We start from the raw sequence: 17,582 nt of genomic DNA on the forward strand, positions 1-17,582 counted from the left end.
AGGGTTGGGGGGTGGGGCTGATTCTAATGAATACGTGCATTTAGGAAGCTACTTCAAAGGCCTGATTAGTCTGGCAAGCTAATTGTTGGTCTCTGCTGGGAGTTTCCCAGTTTTCACTGGAAAACTTTTCGATGCGTCTGGAAAGTTTATTGAAAGTGGCACAAAGCTCGGGCTAAGATCCAATTTATTTGCTTGATTAGGGGATTTTTCGGGCCAATGCCTTGCTGGCCTTTAATGACCGTACCTTGCACTCGGCATTCTCCTTATGGCGCCCAATTATAAAAGTTTCCCTGCTAAAACTAATACTTCCTAGCTGAGACTGGACGCTGTTGATTGATGTCGGAGCAGTTGAAATTCAGTAATTTAAATGATGGCTTCTGCGGTGCCAAGTGCACTGGGAGCAGCTGCTTTCTGGCATGGAAAATTGCCCGCCTGTTTTCCAAGGGAAAATCCAGAAAACTCGGCAAAAGTTGCGATAGAAACGGCAAAATGAAAAATATATAAATACTCGCTCATTTATAAGTGGCAGTGGCTGTGCGGGGAGACATTTAGGGCACTTCGAGTGCCGCTGGGAGAACTTGGGCATTTAGACGCCATTTGCCGGGATTACCACTCTCTTATGCATCTTTAGTTTTGGCCCAAAAGTTCCACAATTCCACATTTCCCTTTGACTGCAAGCATTTAGACAAAACGGCTCTGCACCACCACCCACTGGGTAAGTCCGCCTGGAAGACCTTGAACCACTCGCACAATAAAAGTGAATGCCAAAAATGCCAGGGAGCATTTACCATGTACCATGGTTCCAGCTGTGCGATATTTCGCAGCTTGGGCTGGCATAAAAGGGGCATAAACAGATTTTATTACCCCTTTGCCCTTTTTAGAGAATGTAATCCAAATTAAGTACTCAGTACTGCGACGAAGTTATGGCCAAGTGGAGTTATTTTCGGTGCTTTGGCCAAAGAGCAGAAACATATTCACCATAAACTATTCCCCAGTGTGTAATCTAATCAGTAGTTTCTGCTTTATATTCCCTTTTTAGTAAAGTATAATAGGATAATTTCATATTATGCATTTTGCCAAAATTTCTCATTTTACAGAAATTTAATATTTGTGTAAGAGAAGTCTTATATGAATTGTACTCAGACATTGATTTGTATTAATTAGAGAAATGGCAGAAACAATACCATTATTGAACATAAATCTTTGATTATTTTGGTTCGACAAATGCTTCGTGTCAATTCACTGAAGCAGACCCAAATCAATTAAATATCCATTATGCAAACCCACTGGCCGCATCCCTACTTCATGCATATTTATGTGCCAACTGGGGAAACCGCAAGACTAACCAAAATAGATTTTTTTTTGGCAGCCCAATGCCGCAATGCCCCAGAGTAAACAAGCGGAGACGGACACAATATTGCTGTGTTGTGATTGAGGATTTCCATATTTACTTGGGACACAATTTCAGTGGGAAGCCGGTAAAGAGCTAAAAATAAACTGAAAATGGCGATGGGGCAAATAGAATTAGAAGCCAGTTGAGCGTTATTTTCTGTCCACCTGAAAGCTAAGCCTGCAACACGTTGTGTTACAAATCTGTAAATACGGATATCAAATACTCCAGTCTCGTGTGGCATACAAAAAAAACTGTTGCTGTTCCGGACTTATGTATGTTTTTGGCAGCCAACAAACAGGATGCAATTTCAATGGCACAGCAGCCAAACAACACACAGCACATTTCACTGAAGCCACAGACAATCGAACTGAAAAGCATATCGACCATTCATAACCGGAAACGCACTGCTTGTATGCGGTTGTCCAACGGCAGCGGAAGCGAATGAAAGGATGGTTCATTTCCGGAATGCGGAGCGCTCATTGTTGGCGGAGAAAGTGGACTTGCGTACTTAAACCAGCCGGTAAAATTCATATATAATCCACTTAATTAACTTAACTCTTTAATCAGGCTATATCTTGCCCAATTAGACATATTTTAGCTAATATTTACCCGTCTATATAGTAGTTCCTAGTGCAAATAGTTCACATTTCGTAGTATTCCATTGAAGGAATAGAAAGCAAAAGCAAACGAAGAACAATCCCAGCAACCAGAATGCAATTGCAAAACAATTTCAATTTTATTGTCTTACTTTCGTGGGTTTTCCTTTGTTTCCGGCTTTGTTTGTGCTGCTTAAATTTCAGACATTTTTTAAATGGTCCAATTAAATCCACCGCCAAAGCATTCTATGTTGCAGCCAGTAGAGGCAAGGCAACCTCCATCCATAAACTTAATAAATGTTTTGGTAATTGCGCTCGAAAACTTCATTATATTTTCATTTTCGCGTACAGTGTCAATAAATTTTACGACATTTTGTTTGCGTTGGCCTGCAACAATTAAAATTTCATTAATGGCGAGAAATAAATTATGAAGTGCACAAAATGCGCATAGTCCATTAATAATCCGATGGCCATAATGTTTGCATACCAGAAATGCAGAAATGCGTTTGTCGTTTGGCAAAGCTTACCCAAATAACAAGGATATCAAAAAACAAAAATAAATGAAAATCCTTTCATTTTAAAAAGGGCTGTAAGCTTTGGGCAGAGTTTTTCGTTTTGGATTAATTTAGCATTTAATAGCCAGCTAACAACTTCAAAGCAAAATCAGTCTTTCAGTAAAATAAATTTACTCTATTTATACAAAATGACCACTTTTTGTGCTGTTTGCAATATACGAATAAAAAAAAAAAAATACTTCCGTCTAATTGCTCAAAGGAAATTAATTAGAGCCGTAATTTTTTACGCGTTTCAAGGAGCTAAAGCCGATATAAATCTCAATAGCAAATAGGGATTATCTGACCCTAGTTCGAGGTTAAGTCCGAGAATCGCTCGGCGGTGGCAAGTGCAACAAAGTGTTCAATAAATTACGCCCTTGCCATTGTTTGCGCCACAAAAGAAGTGGCTGCAACAGCAATCGATTTGTCTTAGCCGCTGCACACGTCCAACATGTCGTGTGTGTAACAAGTGTTGCACATAAATTTCCAAGGTTGCAAGGGGCGGTGCAGGCGGGGCGTGGCGTGCAACGTCTTGAGGCAGCCACAAAATAAATAAATGAAATAAAAGCAAAAGTGTTTTGCCCGCAAAGTTTTGTGCACTTTTCCCAGATATGCGGGATTTGATTTATACGAAAACATGGCAAGTTTGTGATACCATTTATAAAGTTGCATAAAGCAATTTGTTTGTCTGCAGTGATGCATTTGTTCACAGCAATCTGTTTGTTTACAGCTGTCCATTGGGGTTTAATAAATGAATTAATAAATGCATGAACACACAGCCAATCCTTAATTATTGAATCACTTTGTGTATACATTATGCTTTAATTATTTTGTATGCAAAGGAACTTTCACTACGCTATGTTTATGTTATTAAGTCGTTAACTTTTGACCCAGCTCGTAAATACTTAACAAATTTCCACCTACGAATCTGAATACGTGTCCGCATTTTCCCATTCACACCCAAAAAGTTTCAGTTCGCCAGCATTTCTATTTGGGTCATTGGGGATTTACTGAGTTCGAGAACTTTTCATATGCTTTGGCCAACTCAAAAACAAGGCCCAAACTTTTCAATTGGCTGCTTAAATTTTGCAGATATTTCCGATTCACTTTAAAATTAATTTATTTTTTGCCTTTGCCAACATTTGCTGTCTGCCCGAATTGTTTGTACTTTAAATTGATTATGGATTTCGATGTATGGAACTTTGGCCGTAGGTCTCGAAACCTGGCTTACAGGTGGCTTCTCATTAAATATAATCAAATTGAGGGCTTTCGCCGACCCGAAGGACGCTAATTGATTTCGCTCACAGGCCAAAAACACATACATATATATTTCTGAGTGCAAAGCTCAGAGGGAAATGTTCCTAAACGAATTTGCTATCTATTTGCAACATGACTGCGGGTAAAATAATGGAATTTCTGCCCCATCCTCCGGAAGTTTCGCAGACGGCACAAAAAGCTTGGCAAAATGCATTTCGGGCCAAAGCCCAAAAGTGTCGAAGATGCAGAAAGGCCACGGGACTTCAGACTATAGCGGCAGTAAGTCAGCCCAAAATTCCAAGATGTCCTTGCCTCTATGCTGCATGTCCGTGTGGGTGAGAGTGTGTGTGTGTTTTGGCTGCAAGTAACGGCGCTTTCAAGGCTTGAATTATGTCGCTGCCAGAAAATAAGTCTGTCGGCAGTCGGATACAACATCAAAGAGATTAAAGCGCGTAGATATACTTTGAAGATTGTGCAAGTGCCTTAATATTCCATTTAAATTGTAAGCTGAGTTGATTGGAATTCTAGATAGTTTACTTTGAATGAAAGGAGCTATGAAAGGCAATTAAATATATTTTAATGATTAAGCAAGGCATGCAACTAGACATAAAATATTTAAAAAATACTATTGATTGCCGAGCTCACATATGTACTACATTAATTAGTTCTAAAACTTAAAATATCCCAAAAAGAATTTCTTATTTTCACCAATAAATATAACGCTAAATCAAGATGGCAAAAAATGATATGTCGAATTCTTCTGCACAGTATTTTGGTTGGCTTCTCGACTAAGCTGTAGCTAACAGTCGATGTTATCTGCATGTAAGAAAAGTAAGAATTGTAAAATAAATGTAGGAAGAATGTTAAACAAACGTAACACTTTATTTGCATTCACTAACAATCTCCCTAATTTAAGATATCACCGAAGGGCTCGTCGGATGACTGCGCTTAGTGTCACAAAGAAGGCCAGAAGCAGGAGGACGAGAAACACTCCCAGGACAGTCACATCCCAGGCGAACTCATCGCCCTGCATTTGGAAGTCCTTGAGGAACTGCTCCGCCGTTCTGTAGTAACAGAAGTTGTTTGTGGCATGGCACTCCAGTTCCCCGCGACCGTATCCATAGATGGCCCTCATCAGACCCTCGAAGATGTACCTGAAGAAGGACACGTCGCAGATGGGGCGCAGAAACCAGGAGAGCTCGTTCAGGCGAATGAAGAAGCCGGAGAACAGCAGGAACGGAATGGTGGCACTGGGCACCAGGAATATGGCCAACTGCATGGGGAACAGCGAGCCAGCGATCACGCCGATGAAGTGGCCAATGAAGGCGGTCAGCACGCACACAGTCCAGCACATGGCAAAGCGCTGGAATTCCGGAGGCTGACCGGTCATGAAGTACCCGATGCCGATGAACATGGTGGGACAGGTCAGCTGGAGGGGCAGATCGGCCAGGACCTTGGACAGATAGTAGGCGCCCAGGGAGTACCAGCCGTTGTAGTACTCCCTGATGAACACCGCCGAGTCCTGCATGCACAGCAGGATCGAGGGCATGGCATTGCCGGCAAACACGAAGAGTATCACAAAGAACAGGCAGGATACATTGGAGACGATTTTCTGGGCATCGCCACCTATCTGCCAGTAGACCACGCCCAGGAGCAGGGCCACCACCACGTGCATCACCAGACGCATTTGGACAGCCACCTGGAACATCAAGGTATTAATTGAGCTTTATAATAGTAGAGTTCATTATGGCTCACCATATCCCTGGACATGGAGCGCATATGACGACAGAGCAGGACTTTTAGCTGAATCCAGAAATGCACCTGCTCCTTACCACGCAGGTGGGACAAGTCCAAGGCATCCTTGTGAACATCAATCAAGGCTGCTGGAATGAAATTAGAGCAGGCAGAGAAAAGCGGCAGATAGAGCAGAGAAGATAGAAGTGCAGGAGAGGAAAATAGTAAGTTACAAGTGCAGGAGCGCGGAAATGGGACTTGTATGAGAAAAGCCATCCTGAGAAATATACCGGTCATCATCACTTACTCTCCTCACCAACTTGGAGCTTCACAACATCACTGGCGGTGCAGTGCATCATCTTGTTCCGAGTGATGAGCGATTCACAGCGTTCTGTGGTGGAGGACTGGCTGCACACTTCCAGGGCTATAAAGGATTGGATTATGTTAGTTAAGATGCAAGATTGGGGAGACAACTTACCGAAATCCGCGGGATTGTAGTACTGTGGACAGATGTGGCCGGATTGGGCGAAGGTAGCCAGCATTTCGCGCTGTTCACCAGCGTAAAGGACTTCTCCGTGAGCCAAAACCAGGACATCATCGAAGAGCTGGAAGAGTCGCGATCCTGGCTGATGAACCACGCACACAACTATCCTGCCCTCGTGCGCCAGTCGCTGCAGATGGCAAATCACCTGGTAGCTGCCCACGCAATCCAATCCGCTGGTGGGCTCATCGAAGAACATAATGGGCGGATTCGTGACCAACTCAATGCCAATGGACAAGCGCTTGTGCTCGCCGCCGGATAAATTCTTCACCAGTGTCCTGCGGCAGGACTGTAGCTGCAGTATGTCGATGATGTCGTCTACCTGGGAGTTGTAACATTAGATTTTCCAACCATATATGCTTCTTATCCATGGGGCATACAATTTTCTGTTTCTCCTGGGGAACTGTGGAGCTGGGCATTTTCAGGTCTGCAGAAACTCGCAGTGTTTCCTCAACGGTGAGCAGATTCAGCATCACAAAGTTCTGAGCAATGTAGGCAGACATCTTCCGAAAGCTCATTATGTCCCTGGGGCGTCCATTCAACAGAAACTGGCCCGTAACTCCCTGGAGTCTATCAATAAAAAAGATTAAGAATATATTGAAACTGCATATCTTACTTGTGCTATTTTAAAATAAACCTACTTACTTGAAACCTGCCAAAGCATTGAGCAAGGTGGACTTGCCAGCTCCCGAGGGACCCAAGATGGCCGTAAGTCGTCCCGACTTGAAGACCCCGCATGCCTCGTTGATGATGGGAGTGGAGCCCTTTGTGGCCCCCCTCAAACTGTAGCTAACTTGGCTAAAGTGCAGCTCCAGCGCCTTTCGCTTCTGGGCCAGACCATTTGGCTGAGCTTGCACCGCGTTATCGGCCATTAGACGGCGGCAGATTGTTGTTTATGAACCAGATACCCGTATGGGGAGTTGGTTTTATTTGATTTTTGCTTTTTGTTTATGCGCGGGACTGAACGTTAAGCTGGTCAATAAACCAGTGAACTGAACTGCCGACTGCTCAGTTCTTAATAAATGCAGAACCAATTTGCTCCCAATCACTGATACATTTCGAAGCTTTCACTTAACTTTTTTTAAGGAGAATCGCGGATAATCTTATCGCTCAAAGTTGGATGGATTGAACCAAGGTCGTCGCACCCCAACGAACTGGTTGGTCAACAACTTGCATGAGTTCGATCGATAGAGTCTCCAATGCACTGCACTGCCACCCACTCCGTATCGATGAGATCTTGTCCGAGGTCAGGCGAGTAGATTACTGGTGGGCTAGAAATAGTTGTGCGATATTCCAAGAGGATTAGAATGAGCATACTAATGGGGGCTTTACTCCAAAGGTATTGGTTATAATTGACAGCCTAATCAATTAGCCCAATAAAGACAATAAACTCTTTTCTCGGTGCATAAAATGTACTTTTTTCGACTTCCGCCTGAAAGTGCGCAGCGATTGTTTGAGAAACCAAATGACCTTCTTTAGAGAGTGAAATTAACAATTGTCCGACGCCACTGGGTAATTGATACAGCGTACTCAACACGAAACAATGACCGCTGATACTACACACCCATTTACATGGCTGCATTTGAGCAGCCCAATCTGCGTAATATAATAGAAGTTAGACTTTATAATTGCCTTTGTTCATTTTTGACTTCGCACAGCTGGCGCTTATCAATGAATTTAGTTTACTCGGAAATTTCGCTTTTACAGCATTCAGTAAATAAGTACGACTGTAGAATCTGGTCTGAATAATCAGAAATTATAAACTTTTCTAATTGCACGACGACTTATTTTCTTTGGAAACTGGTTTCGGCTTCCACTGATGGCTGCAAGTTTGCATTTAATAGTAGTGGTTAATATTCAAAGGTTTTCTTATGGTCTTATGGCCATAAATCGATACTTTATCACATTTGACCGCGACTTTGTATATATTTTGTTTCGTACGCCTCTCGTCAATTGAGATTTCCAGTCGTGATCACATTAACCGATTGAAAGAGAGAAAAGACATTGAGATCCCTCAATTGGCGACCACTTTCTGTTGATATTCAAAACGCGACTGATTTCAATTGCTCGGAAGTCGAAAGCCGGCTACTGCCATTAATCGCAATTCATCTGGCAACATGTTTGAAGTGCACTTAGTTGCGATCAAGTTTGAACACAATTCGTGGCATACTTCTGCGATTATAATAAAAATAACAAATATATAAGTATATAGAATATATTGAATGTAAATTCATTTCGCAGACTTGAAATCTTTCAGCTCGAATGCAAACAAACTCGCTAAGCACTCGAAACAATTTAGACTTATGGGAAAACAATTAAAGGTCAAGAATCAATGGCAGACATAAATTTACACAATTAAATAAGAAGTCTTAGGGTTTCATGGCAAAATATTTTTAATAATATTTTCAAATGTATACTCGCAGCCGACGCCTGAAAATCAGGCCAGTTATACAACTAGTCAATAATGGTTCATTAATACGTAACAAAAATACATTTGTTTATATGCTATGCTATAAAAATGTTCTATTTACAATTATTGATCTCGGTTACCGCCGTGTGTGTATGCTTGTCAGTGTGTGTGTGTGTGTATATATGTGTTTGTGTGATGGCTCTATGATCCTGTGTTGCTGATATATATCACGATTTCCTTACGCGCTATCGGCTTCTCCAATCTTTGGCACATATGTTTCTTTCGAATAAATGCTTAAATAGAAACCACATATATAAAAGTAAAACATTTAGCTGTCGGCGGAATGTGGCAGGTTTCCTTTGGTTCCTCGGGTCGTGTGCCTCATCTGAACAATCTGAGGCGGAAGGACATGATGTAGAAGGCCAGGATGCGCAGGAAGACCAAAATGCTGAGCAGAAAGATGAGAGCTACTGTATAGTTTCCGTCGGCCATGTCCAGACTCTTGAGTATGAACTTGGGGTGCCTCAGGTGGCAGTAAAGATCGTTGCAGGGCAAGGGCTCGCGATCGTATCCGAAAATGGCCATCATGGCTCCTTCCAGACTGTACTTGAGGAACGATATGTCGAACATCCAGCGCAGGTAGACCGGGGTGTCCTTCTCCATCAGAAAGAACCCGCTGAACTGAAGAAACGGGCAGATGAAGAAGGGTCCCAGAATGGAGCCCAGCTTGAGGCTCAGTGCTGCTCCCACCGCCAACCCAATGCTCTGCGAGACCAGAGCCGTAACGAACACAATGAGGAAGAACATTCCGAACCGCCAGAGTTCCAGCGGCTGCTGGGTCATCAGATATGTGGGTACTATGAACAGGGCACTGCAGATGATCTGGATGGGCAGGTCGGCTAGGGTGATGGCCACGTAATACGCTCGCAGGGAGTACCAGCGATTGAAATGCTCCCGCGACACAATGGGGAACTCCAGCGGAACTGCGGGCGATAGAATGATAACTACTTTACTCTAGTCACTCATTTCCCATACTTACACTTCACCAGTATTCCCGAGAACGCACAGTACATGATGAACATGATCGTGTAGAAGAGGTATCGGAAGATGTTAAGCGTCTGGGCGGCATCGTTGCCGATCCCTATGTACAGGGTTCCTATTAGGATGCCTGTGATGAGGTGAATGGCGAAGCGCATTGTGGTCAGCGAACTATCCCGCCAAATAAGCAGAAACGTTCTCAGGAGCAGGATACTCAATTGGCGGTGGAACGGAGTGGCGTAGATGTTCTGCCTTTTGCACAGATGCGATGGATCCAATTCTATGGCTGGCCTGGATTTGTTTTTCTTCTTTGGCTTGCAGCAGCTGCCAGTGTTTCCGATTCCCGCCGTTTGACTGTCCCACACGCGGGAAGACAGCTCATTGATGGGAGTGAGTGGCTTGAAGGTGCTGCCCTGCGTGAAATGCGCTGGCACGGATGTGGACATCACGGGAGCTGTCACGGGTGTCATCAGTCCCGCTGCCATAAGTTGGTCTACAAAGTATAGTTGGTTAGTCATTGCACTTCAGTACTTCACTTAAATATGCCATTGCCTTACCAACTTTCTTCATGGCCGCCAGTTGGGCCACTCGCGCACTCTTGCTCTGTCTGTAGTCCTCGTTGCGACCATTGTCCATCAGGGCCACCAGCTTCTCCAGCTGGTTGTCATCCGCCGTGTCATAGTCATGGGTTGCTATTTCCATTACTGTAAATTAGGTCGATATTGATCATTTCCCATCTACAAAGGAGTTTACCAGTCTGAACTCACAGTAATCCGCTGGATTGTAGGACTCCGGGCATTGCAGATTGAGGGCGCCCAGGAAGGGCAATAGGTTTTGCGCTCCTCCGGCGTAAATGCACTTGCCCTCGCCAATGGCATACAGATGATCGAACATGGCGAAGGTCAAGGCACTTGGCTGGTGGATTGTGCAAATGACTGTGCGTCCCTCGAGGGCGAGCTTCTTGAGCAGATTTATCAGCTGATTCGAGGTGGAACTATCCAAGCCACTGAAAAGTATACGAGTTTCATTCGTAATTAGCTTTTCAATACGTATTGATGCTGTTCCATAACTTACGTTGTGGGTTCGTCCAGGATCAGCACCGGTGGGTTGTTCACCAGTTCCAGCGCAATAGCAAGACGCTTCTTCTGACCGCCACTGAGCTGCCCCGTCCTCGTATGCCGGTTCTCGTACATCCCGATGGCCTCCAGGATGCTCTTTACCCTCTCCCTTTTCTCGCAGTGTGTCATGTGAGGGCCGATCTTCAAGTTGGCCGCGAAATGCATCGCCTCCTTGACGGAGAGAAAGGCCTGAAGACTCGTATCCTGGCGGATGAACGCCACGTTCGGCTTGAAGGCCTTCAAATCCCGTCTATTGCCATTGATTCGGAAATCCCCCGTATAGCCATAAGTTCTGCAATTGGGGGTTAGCTTTGATTGAAGGAAGTATTAAGATGCGGGTTGTATTACGTGTATCCTGATAGAATGTTGAGCAGCGTACTCTTTCCAGCTCCAGAGGGTCCTATAACGGCACTAAGTTCTCCCGACTTGAAGTACCCTGTTAGTCCCATTAGAACATCCTTGGTTTCTGTAAAGATCATACAGTTAAGGAATGGAAATTAAAGCGAAACTGATGACGTTAAGTCTACAAATTAATAAAGTGCTTTTTAATCATTTGATCGCAAGAAGTCACACTACTTTTATTGGTCGGATTTATAGCTGATTAGTAAGCCAGTTCCATAAACTTACTTAATCATTAACAGGCCACAGTTCTCAAGAAATTCTGCTTAATTTGGTTACTCACTAAAAGTGTTAAATCAAACTCGAACTGCCACCATTTGAATTTCAAGATTAGTTTATGATTTCCCTAGGTTGGAAAAAAAGATTATTGAGGGTGGCTGCTTTATATAAGAACATGAATGAGTGAACCATATCTTTGGTTGCAAATAAAGTCCGATTGACTTGGCGTCTATTTATGATATTGCTGCACATGTTTGCATTGTATAGTGCCCCACATTCCCACATTAAGTTAACTCGAACATCCCGAGTGATAAGCAAATCCCAATGCCCGTCGTTCAATGCTGTCTAATCTCGCTTTGCACGCTTTTATGAACTCCCAGTGGCTGGATGATAATGCCATATAAAATTTAAGTTCAATATGCCTTTTGTAAGGGGTTCGTTTCCCTGGGCCCAATACATTGTTGTTGAATGTCGAATGTGCCCAAATGGTTAATCTGTCGATTAGCCATGGCTCCTGTCCAATTTAGATTTCAGGGGTCTGCTGCTCGCCCACTTATCAATCGCTCCGTGTTCGAATCTTATCGCACTCAAGTTCTATGACCAAAATCGTCGTTAAACTGCCTTTACGTCTTTTTTTTTTAAGGCCCGTGGGCCAGATGTTAGACTAAAGTCATCGCTGGGCCAACAGGTGTACAACGAGGGGATTTTATTGCACTCCCATTGGAGTTGGCCTTCTTATCAGTGGTTTCTATGGCCTTATACTTGGAACTGCATTTGGTGGGGGGGGGGGATTATGAGTAGCACCTGCATCTGACCACTTCCAATGTATACTCAACATATTACATTGGGATTACGAATTACCAATTGGAATTCGAGAAGGTCACAAAAAGTGGTTTCTTATCAAACTGATTGCTAATTGCGCTGGCAATTAAATACAATTCGAGTTTCAGGGTAGATCTACTGCGGCCAAACTCTTTGTTTGTAATTTTAACTGATTTTATTTTATTCAGAAAACGAACAAAGCGCTATAAGAAGTATCTAATTGTTCGCTGGAGCGTGAAAGTATCAATTTAAGCCTCCTAAAATATTTTAAGCACGCACAATCAGAGATCTCATATTTTATCAGTCAGGAAACTGCCCCCAGCAATTACATCCAAAAGCGTGCTAATCTCTAAATTGAAATAGGAAGCTTCAATCCCAAACCACCTGACTCATATCCAAAGGCTGTCTTAAAGTCGGTATCTTTTGTAAATATATTTAATAGTCTGCAGCGCTTTAAAAAGGGAAAATGAGAAAATTCACTTAATTACCGAGAAAATGAAGACACGCGAAGAGCAACGGAAAATCTAAGAAGGAACTTAAGTGACTTCAATTAAAACGCTGGCGCCTTTTATTCATAGAGAGCAAAATCCGCTGTAAATGTTTTCATATCCGTTTTTTCATTCTATTCATATCAGATACGATACTACATATATCTAACTGGGGCATATATGGTGTAATGTTTTATTCGCAGTCATAAAAACATGTGTAATGATAGCCTGGCTATGCCGTCCAGTTTTTGTATCATTTGTACCAAACTATCCATTTGCTTTGAATAAAACACATTAATGGTAAAGAACTGATGTATGTCATACACGCTGTACATTTTATTATCAATGGCTATTTTGGGCGATAAAGTAGTTTGTAGATATGAAGCACGAGTAACTTTGGATGGCGTTATGCTTTGCCTTCGAATTCGGTAATTAGACGTGGTCAATGTGTTTTGGGTTTACTAACTATAATGTTAGTTGCAATTACCCAGGATAAGGCACATTGTGCTGTCCACCTCAATTAGTCTGGTTCGGTTAGCCCAACACGAACTCTTAGTAATCACCCCCATTATGGGTGCCAATGATTTATCGCGCATATAATCAGCGAAAGGCACGTGTCATAATTTCCACCAGGACCATAATCGGATACTTGAATGAGTCACCTGGGATACTCAACGAAATATCTTTTCGGGAAAGCCTATCTATCAGTGGTGCACTAACGTGAGTCACATGTTATATCTCCTCAATGGTATTCACGATAACCGATGTCATTTCAGAGAAGTATCAACTAGCTGCGACAGGGTATTTATTCATATTGTAAAGGGCGGCTCTTATCGCCATTGAAACTGTGGGTTGGGCGAATTGTAAACAAATAGTTTAGTAAAGCCGCCACAGTCGACGATGTGCAAATAGATCCCTGGGCTCTACATAAATACATTCACCTGACCCCAGTAGTTAGCCCTGACTATGCAAGTACACATTTTATTTCTGCGTGTGCCCAAGATGTGTTCAATTTAATTTAAGAGGCTCTTTGAACCCAGTGATTCGCCCAATCAGCAGCTTGTCAATATACTGAATTGAAGAGTCTCAGCTGGTTACATATATCCAATAAAGACAGTCGATATTCTTCTCTTTGCCCAGTTTGTTTCTTGCAGAGCGCACTTTGCTCCATGTTTAAATCAGGTTAAATCTCATGAACGACGTCAAGAAGCTGATAATACCCAAGTGTGCTAATCTCAAAATTAGCTACTATAAGTGCTGAAAAAATTGCGAGACAGTTTGAATACCATTATCTCGAGATTGATGAACCGAAACATTATCAGATATCCCAGACGATTTGAATAATTGTGGCACTATATTTGTGTTGATGGTTTTGCCATTAAAAGCATTTATTTAGCCATTTATTTAAGAGACTCATTCGAGTGTCAGAGAACTTGTCGGTTTTAATTGGGTTTAGTGGACATTACCACGCTAGTATACACATACATACTATATAGCATATAGCAAGCCCTTAATTATAATTGCCGCCAATGCGTGACTGGGAACAAAAAGCCATTTTATGACCCTGGGGAGGAATGCTCTCCCGATGACAGCTTTTGTTCAAGTAAGACTCCAAACTTTGTACCCGAATAATACCCGAATAATATTTAGTATATATGAAAACGATGACGACTTCGCAGAGTGTCGAAAACCAGATAGACTATGGAGTGTTTGCCCAGCAAATATTGAAATATTTTTTGTTTACATCGGAACCCGTAAAGTAATAAGATACATATTCCCGGGAAAATCTTAAGCTTTGTTTTGAACATTTCTCTCTCTTGCAATACGACTCCAAATACACACTTTAAAAACATCACTTTATAAGTATTACATTTTTGATTGCATTCACACTGAATGATTCTAAATATTATAAAATTTGTTCACATACATAAGTTATGTGGAAGTGACGCGTGTCCTATTACCAATTGAAATTTAAACAAAATTCAATGTTCTGGCACTCTAACACAAACTTGTGTGGTTCAGTTTTCAATGTCAAGTATGTGCAGTAAATAAGGTTCCTTTTAGTATGGCAAGTTCGTCTTTCTATCAACCTAGCTGCTGTTTAAGATAATCTTTGAGATTTAATGATGGGAGCACCTCCGAATAAGGAGCGATTTAAGCCACTTACCCCTCTGGAAGACTCCGAATTTGGTAGTGTAGCGTATGTTCTCGAAGCCGATGTTGATCTTCTTGATGGTTTTGTACTGTTCGTGGGGGAATATGGAACCGCCGCTGGTGGCGGTGCTGCTGCTGTGGCGGCTCTCGTCACTATGCTGGCTCGCCTGGCTGCGTTGACTTTGGTTGGCTGGTGACGAAACGGGTGTGGCGGCCATCGGAGTTCCATAGACGGACTCACTGGCCGAGAGCACCGTGTTTTCCGTCTCGGCCAGCGGAGCATCGTGGGACTTGGCCTTTATGTTGAGGGTCAAGTGTGGCGGTCGTTTGGATGGCAGTTTCTTGGAGGGCACTGGTGTCGTGGGACGAGGTAGTGCTCCAGACCCGCCAGGCGTTCCAGAGCCACGAGATGGCAGATGCGTTTCCGAGCTGGACTTCAGGTTGTTCAACCGGATGACATCGCCACCGGTGACATTTGGCGACACGGCACTGGCCAAACTCCAACTGGACATGTCGTGATTTCTGGATTTCTATATTTCTATATTCTATATGTTGTCTAGCACTTTTGATCCTTCGGCTGTATAACCTCAACAGCTAGTTTGGTTTCACTTTTATATCTCACTGTGGTTTCAGCTCGCGTTCTCCATTTAATTTGCGCTTTCCGTTTGCTTCGTCGTAGGCCTGTTTTTTTGTTGCGTTAATTTTGAGGCGCGTCAAACAATTAGAATAAATAATATTTTGTATTTCGCGGCGTTTGAGTGTGTGCGTGCCTGTTGCTCATTTGAATTCGAATTTCGCTCTTCTCGTGCCTGTGTGTGTGCGTGGGTTCATTCGCTTTCCAGCTCATGCCAAGGGCGTTGGGAAGGGGGGGCCACTAACGGGGGGAGGGCGAGTGGCTCTGGGAGACCGGCAGACAACCCATTTAATCAAAAGTCGAACGACTGAGAACTGCTGGTCGCCGCCTGTTGCTAATCAGACCATGCCCCGAAACAAGAATAGCGCACGAACACATGGGCTCACGTGTAGAACGAGAGAGCATCGGACAGGGGCGGCCTCCAAAGCAAATGCAAGGGGGTTGCAGTCAAGTTCCTAAGTTCTGTATTTTGGTATATGTAGACATGCTGGCATACTAAGCACATGCATATGACAAATTACAGTCTCTGGTTTCCCCCAAAAACCCCCTCTCTGCGCCCCTGGCATAAACAATGTTTGTTGCTATTGCCACACGTAGAGCCAGAATGAGGAGGAGCCAGAAGCGAGCGCTGCGGGGGAGGAAAGAGGACACCAGATTACTGCGCTACAGCAAATGCGGTCCAGCCTTTGAGCACTTGTGCCATCTTTTGTATAGCTTCTATTGTATATACTATAACTATCATTTGTAACTCTATAGGAACTTGTATTATTTACGTCCCCTCTAAGATATGTACCCCATAAGTAAATACTTTAATTCAATTTCTTTGTGTAGGCACATTTGTTAATAGAATGTTTTAAATATTGCTCTCCAATCTATTGCAATCTATTGTATATACTAATAACTATTATTTGTAACTCTCTCTTCCCTTCTAAGGTAAATACTTTACTTAAACTTCTCTCTATAGTCACATTTGTTAATAGAATATTTTAATTGTTGCTCTCAACTCTCTATAAAAGTCGATATGCCCCTTGTTTTGGTTCTGTTGTGTAGCGCTCGTCAAATGCACTCGAGCTTCTTCTTTATGATGCAAATCGTGTGTATTTGCGTATATTTAGCACGCCGCTCTCGTTGGCCTTTGTTTTGAGCCACTGAGACGCACTTTTAATCGCACTAGGCCCTAATTTCTTGCGGTGTTTCCCAGAAAGCAGCTGATTTATCTGCGGGTGTATGAGTGTGTGTGTGTTGGCCTAGCCGTCGACTTATTGGGCCCTCCCTCATTTCCACGTCTTTCGCGATGGGTAGCTGTAGCCACATTGTTGCTGCTCTGGACGGCCTAACTAAGTGTTTAGTACGTAGTTCCCAACTAAAAAAAAAAGTATATCAGGTTCTGAGGCTTTCTGCGGCTTATCAGGGCCAGGGGTGTGGGCTGCGGGAGGGGGGTGATGGGGCCAAAGGCTGGAGCCACCAAACCACAAAAATATTCAGTTCGATGCCGAGCGATTATCACTGTGCCAATGCAACTGATAAGCCAAGTGCAGCTCACACACTTTACACACAATTAACACCCGCACACACGCACACACACAGCTACTGTTACTAGACAAAGTATTACCGCGCGTAATTACATATATAGACTTCTATATCTGGCGTAGAACCGAAGAACAGCGCGATCTTTTGCGGCCGTTGGCATGGCACGGAATGAAAATGAATTCAGGAAAGTTGAAATTATGAACCGCGCTGATTAGTTCTCCCAGGGAGCGGCACACAGATAACGAGGGAGAGCGCCAGAGAGTCGTCGCAATCAGCTGTCTTTGCATTGAAAGCCAAATTCTCCCCTGCAGAACGACGCCCCTGTTTTTGTTCAGTTTTTGTTTACGATTCTCTTCGGCGGGGTTGTTTTCACTCTCACTCGTGTTTTCCCTGTGTTTTTTTTTAAGAACTTCTGATGCGGGGAGGTTTTTCCATGCCAACTCCTTTGTTTTCCTGCCCGCCAGTGTGCAATTACAGCTCGCAGTCAAACAAAGAACGACGAAAAACCAGTCAAACCAGTTTTTTTTATGACTATGGCACTGCTCAGCTGGCAAATGCCAGTCAGAACGTTTGAACTGAATATGGCATATATATTTCGTTCGCCAATATCACTCAAATTCTGTGTTATTTGATTGGAGTTATCTCTTAAGCAATCTTAGAATTTGAAATAAAACGTTTTTCCTTGTTTGACATCT

The 17,582-nt window shown here is 43.2% G+C and overlaps 2 protein-coding genes across 5 annotated transcripts; both read right to left on the reverse strand.

Moving 5' to 3' along the window:
- Positions 1 to 4,650: 4,650 nt before the first annotated feature.
- Positions 4,651 to 8,110, reverse strand: LOC122626707 (ATP-binding cassette sub-family G member 1). Of its 3 annotated transcripts, none has more exons than XM_043807075.1 (7): positions 7,640 to 8,110; positions 6,721 to 7,346; positions 6,456 to 6,645; positions 6,013 to 6,397; positions 5,842 to 5,958; positions 5,556 to 5,680; positions 4,651 to 5,499 (listed from the first exon to the last, which is right to left on the reverse strand). In XM_043807075.1, the coding sequence occupies exons 2-7, from the start codon at positions 6,945 to 6,947 to the stop codon at positions 4,720 to 4,722; spliced, it is 1,824 nt and encodes a 607-aa protein (XP_043663010.1). In that variant the 5' UTR covers positions 6,948 to 7,346; positions 7,640 to 8,110; the 3' UTR covers positions 4,651 to 4,719. The 3 variants fall into 3 exon arrangements, with proteins under 3 accessions (XP_043663010.1, XP_043663008.1, XP_043663009.1); XM_043807073.1 differs by having other exon boundaries at positions 5,556 to 5,683; XM_043807074.1 differs by having other exon boundaries at positions 5,556 to 5,683; positions 8,017 to 8,103.
- A 340-nt stretch (positions 8,111 to 8,450) lies between these two features.
- Positions 8,451 to 17,056, reverse strand: LOC122626705 (ATP-binding cassette sub-family G member 1). 2 transcript variants are annotated; one of them, XM_043807071.1, is made up of 8 exons: positions 16,983 to 17,056; positions 14,737 to 15,404; positions 10,990 to 11,107; positions 10,598 to 10,933; positions 10,291 to 10,529; positions 10,081 to 10,227; positions 9,525 to 10,016; positions 8,451 to 9,468 (listed from the first exon to the last, which is right to left on the reverse strand). In XM_043807071.1, exons 2-8 carry the CDS (start codon positions 15,233 to 15,235, stop codon positions 8,867 to 8,869), a joined length of 2,433 nt encoding a protein of 810 aa, XP_043663006.1. In that variant the 5' UTR covers positions 15,236 to 15,404; positions 16,983 to 17,056; the 3' UTR covers positions 8,451 to 8,866. The 2 variants fall into 2 exon arrangements, with proteins under 2 accessions (XP_043663006.1, XP_043663005.1); XM_043807070.1 differs by having other exon boundaries at positions 16,970 to 17,048.
- Between the last annotated feature and the right edge of the window lie 526 nt (positions 17,057 to 17,582).

This window comes from Drosophila teissieri, chromosome 2L (genome assembly GCF_016746235.2).
Source record: "Drosophila teissieri strain GT53w chromosome 2L, Prin_Dtei_1.1, whole genome shotgun sequence".
Classification (NCBI taxonomy): domain Eukaryota; kingdom Metazoa; phylum Arthropoda; class Insecta; order Diptera; family Drosophilidae; genus Drosophila; species Drosophila teissieri.

Coding starts and splice junctions, on each gene's coding strand:
- LOC122626707 (XM_043807073.1), bottom strand. CDS start 6,947: ATGGCCGATAACGCGGTGCAAGCTCAGCCAAATGGTCTGGCCCAGAAG. Junction 6,398..6,455: donor CCCAGGAGAAACAGAAAATT/GTATGCCCCATG, acceptor TACAACTCCCAG/GTAGACGACATCATCGACAT. Junction 5,500..5,555: donor GCTCCATGTCCAGGGATATG/GTGAGCCATAAT, acceptor TTGATGTTCCAG/GTGGCTGTCCAAATGCGTCT.
- LOC122626705 (XM_043807071.1), bottom strand. CDS start 15,235: ATGTCCAGTTGGAGTTTGGCCAGTGCCGTGTCGCCAAATGTCACCGGT. Junction 10,934..10,989: donor AACATTCTATCAGGATACAC/GTAATACAACCC, acceptor CCCCAATTGCAG/AACTTATGGCTATACGGGGG. Junction 10,530..10,597: donor ATCCTGGACGAACCCACAAC/GTAAGTTATGGA, acceptor TATACTTTTCAG/TGGCTTGGATAGTTCCACCT.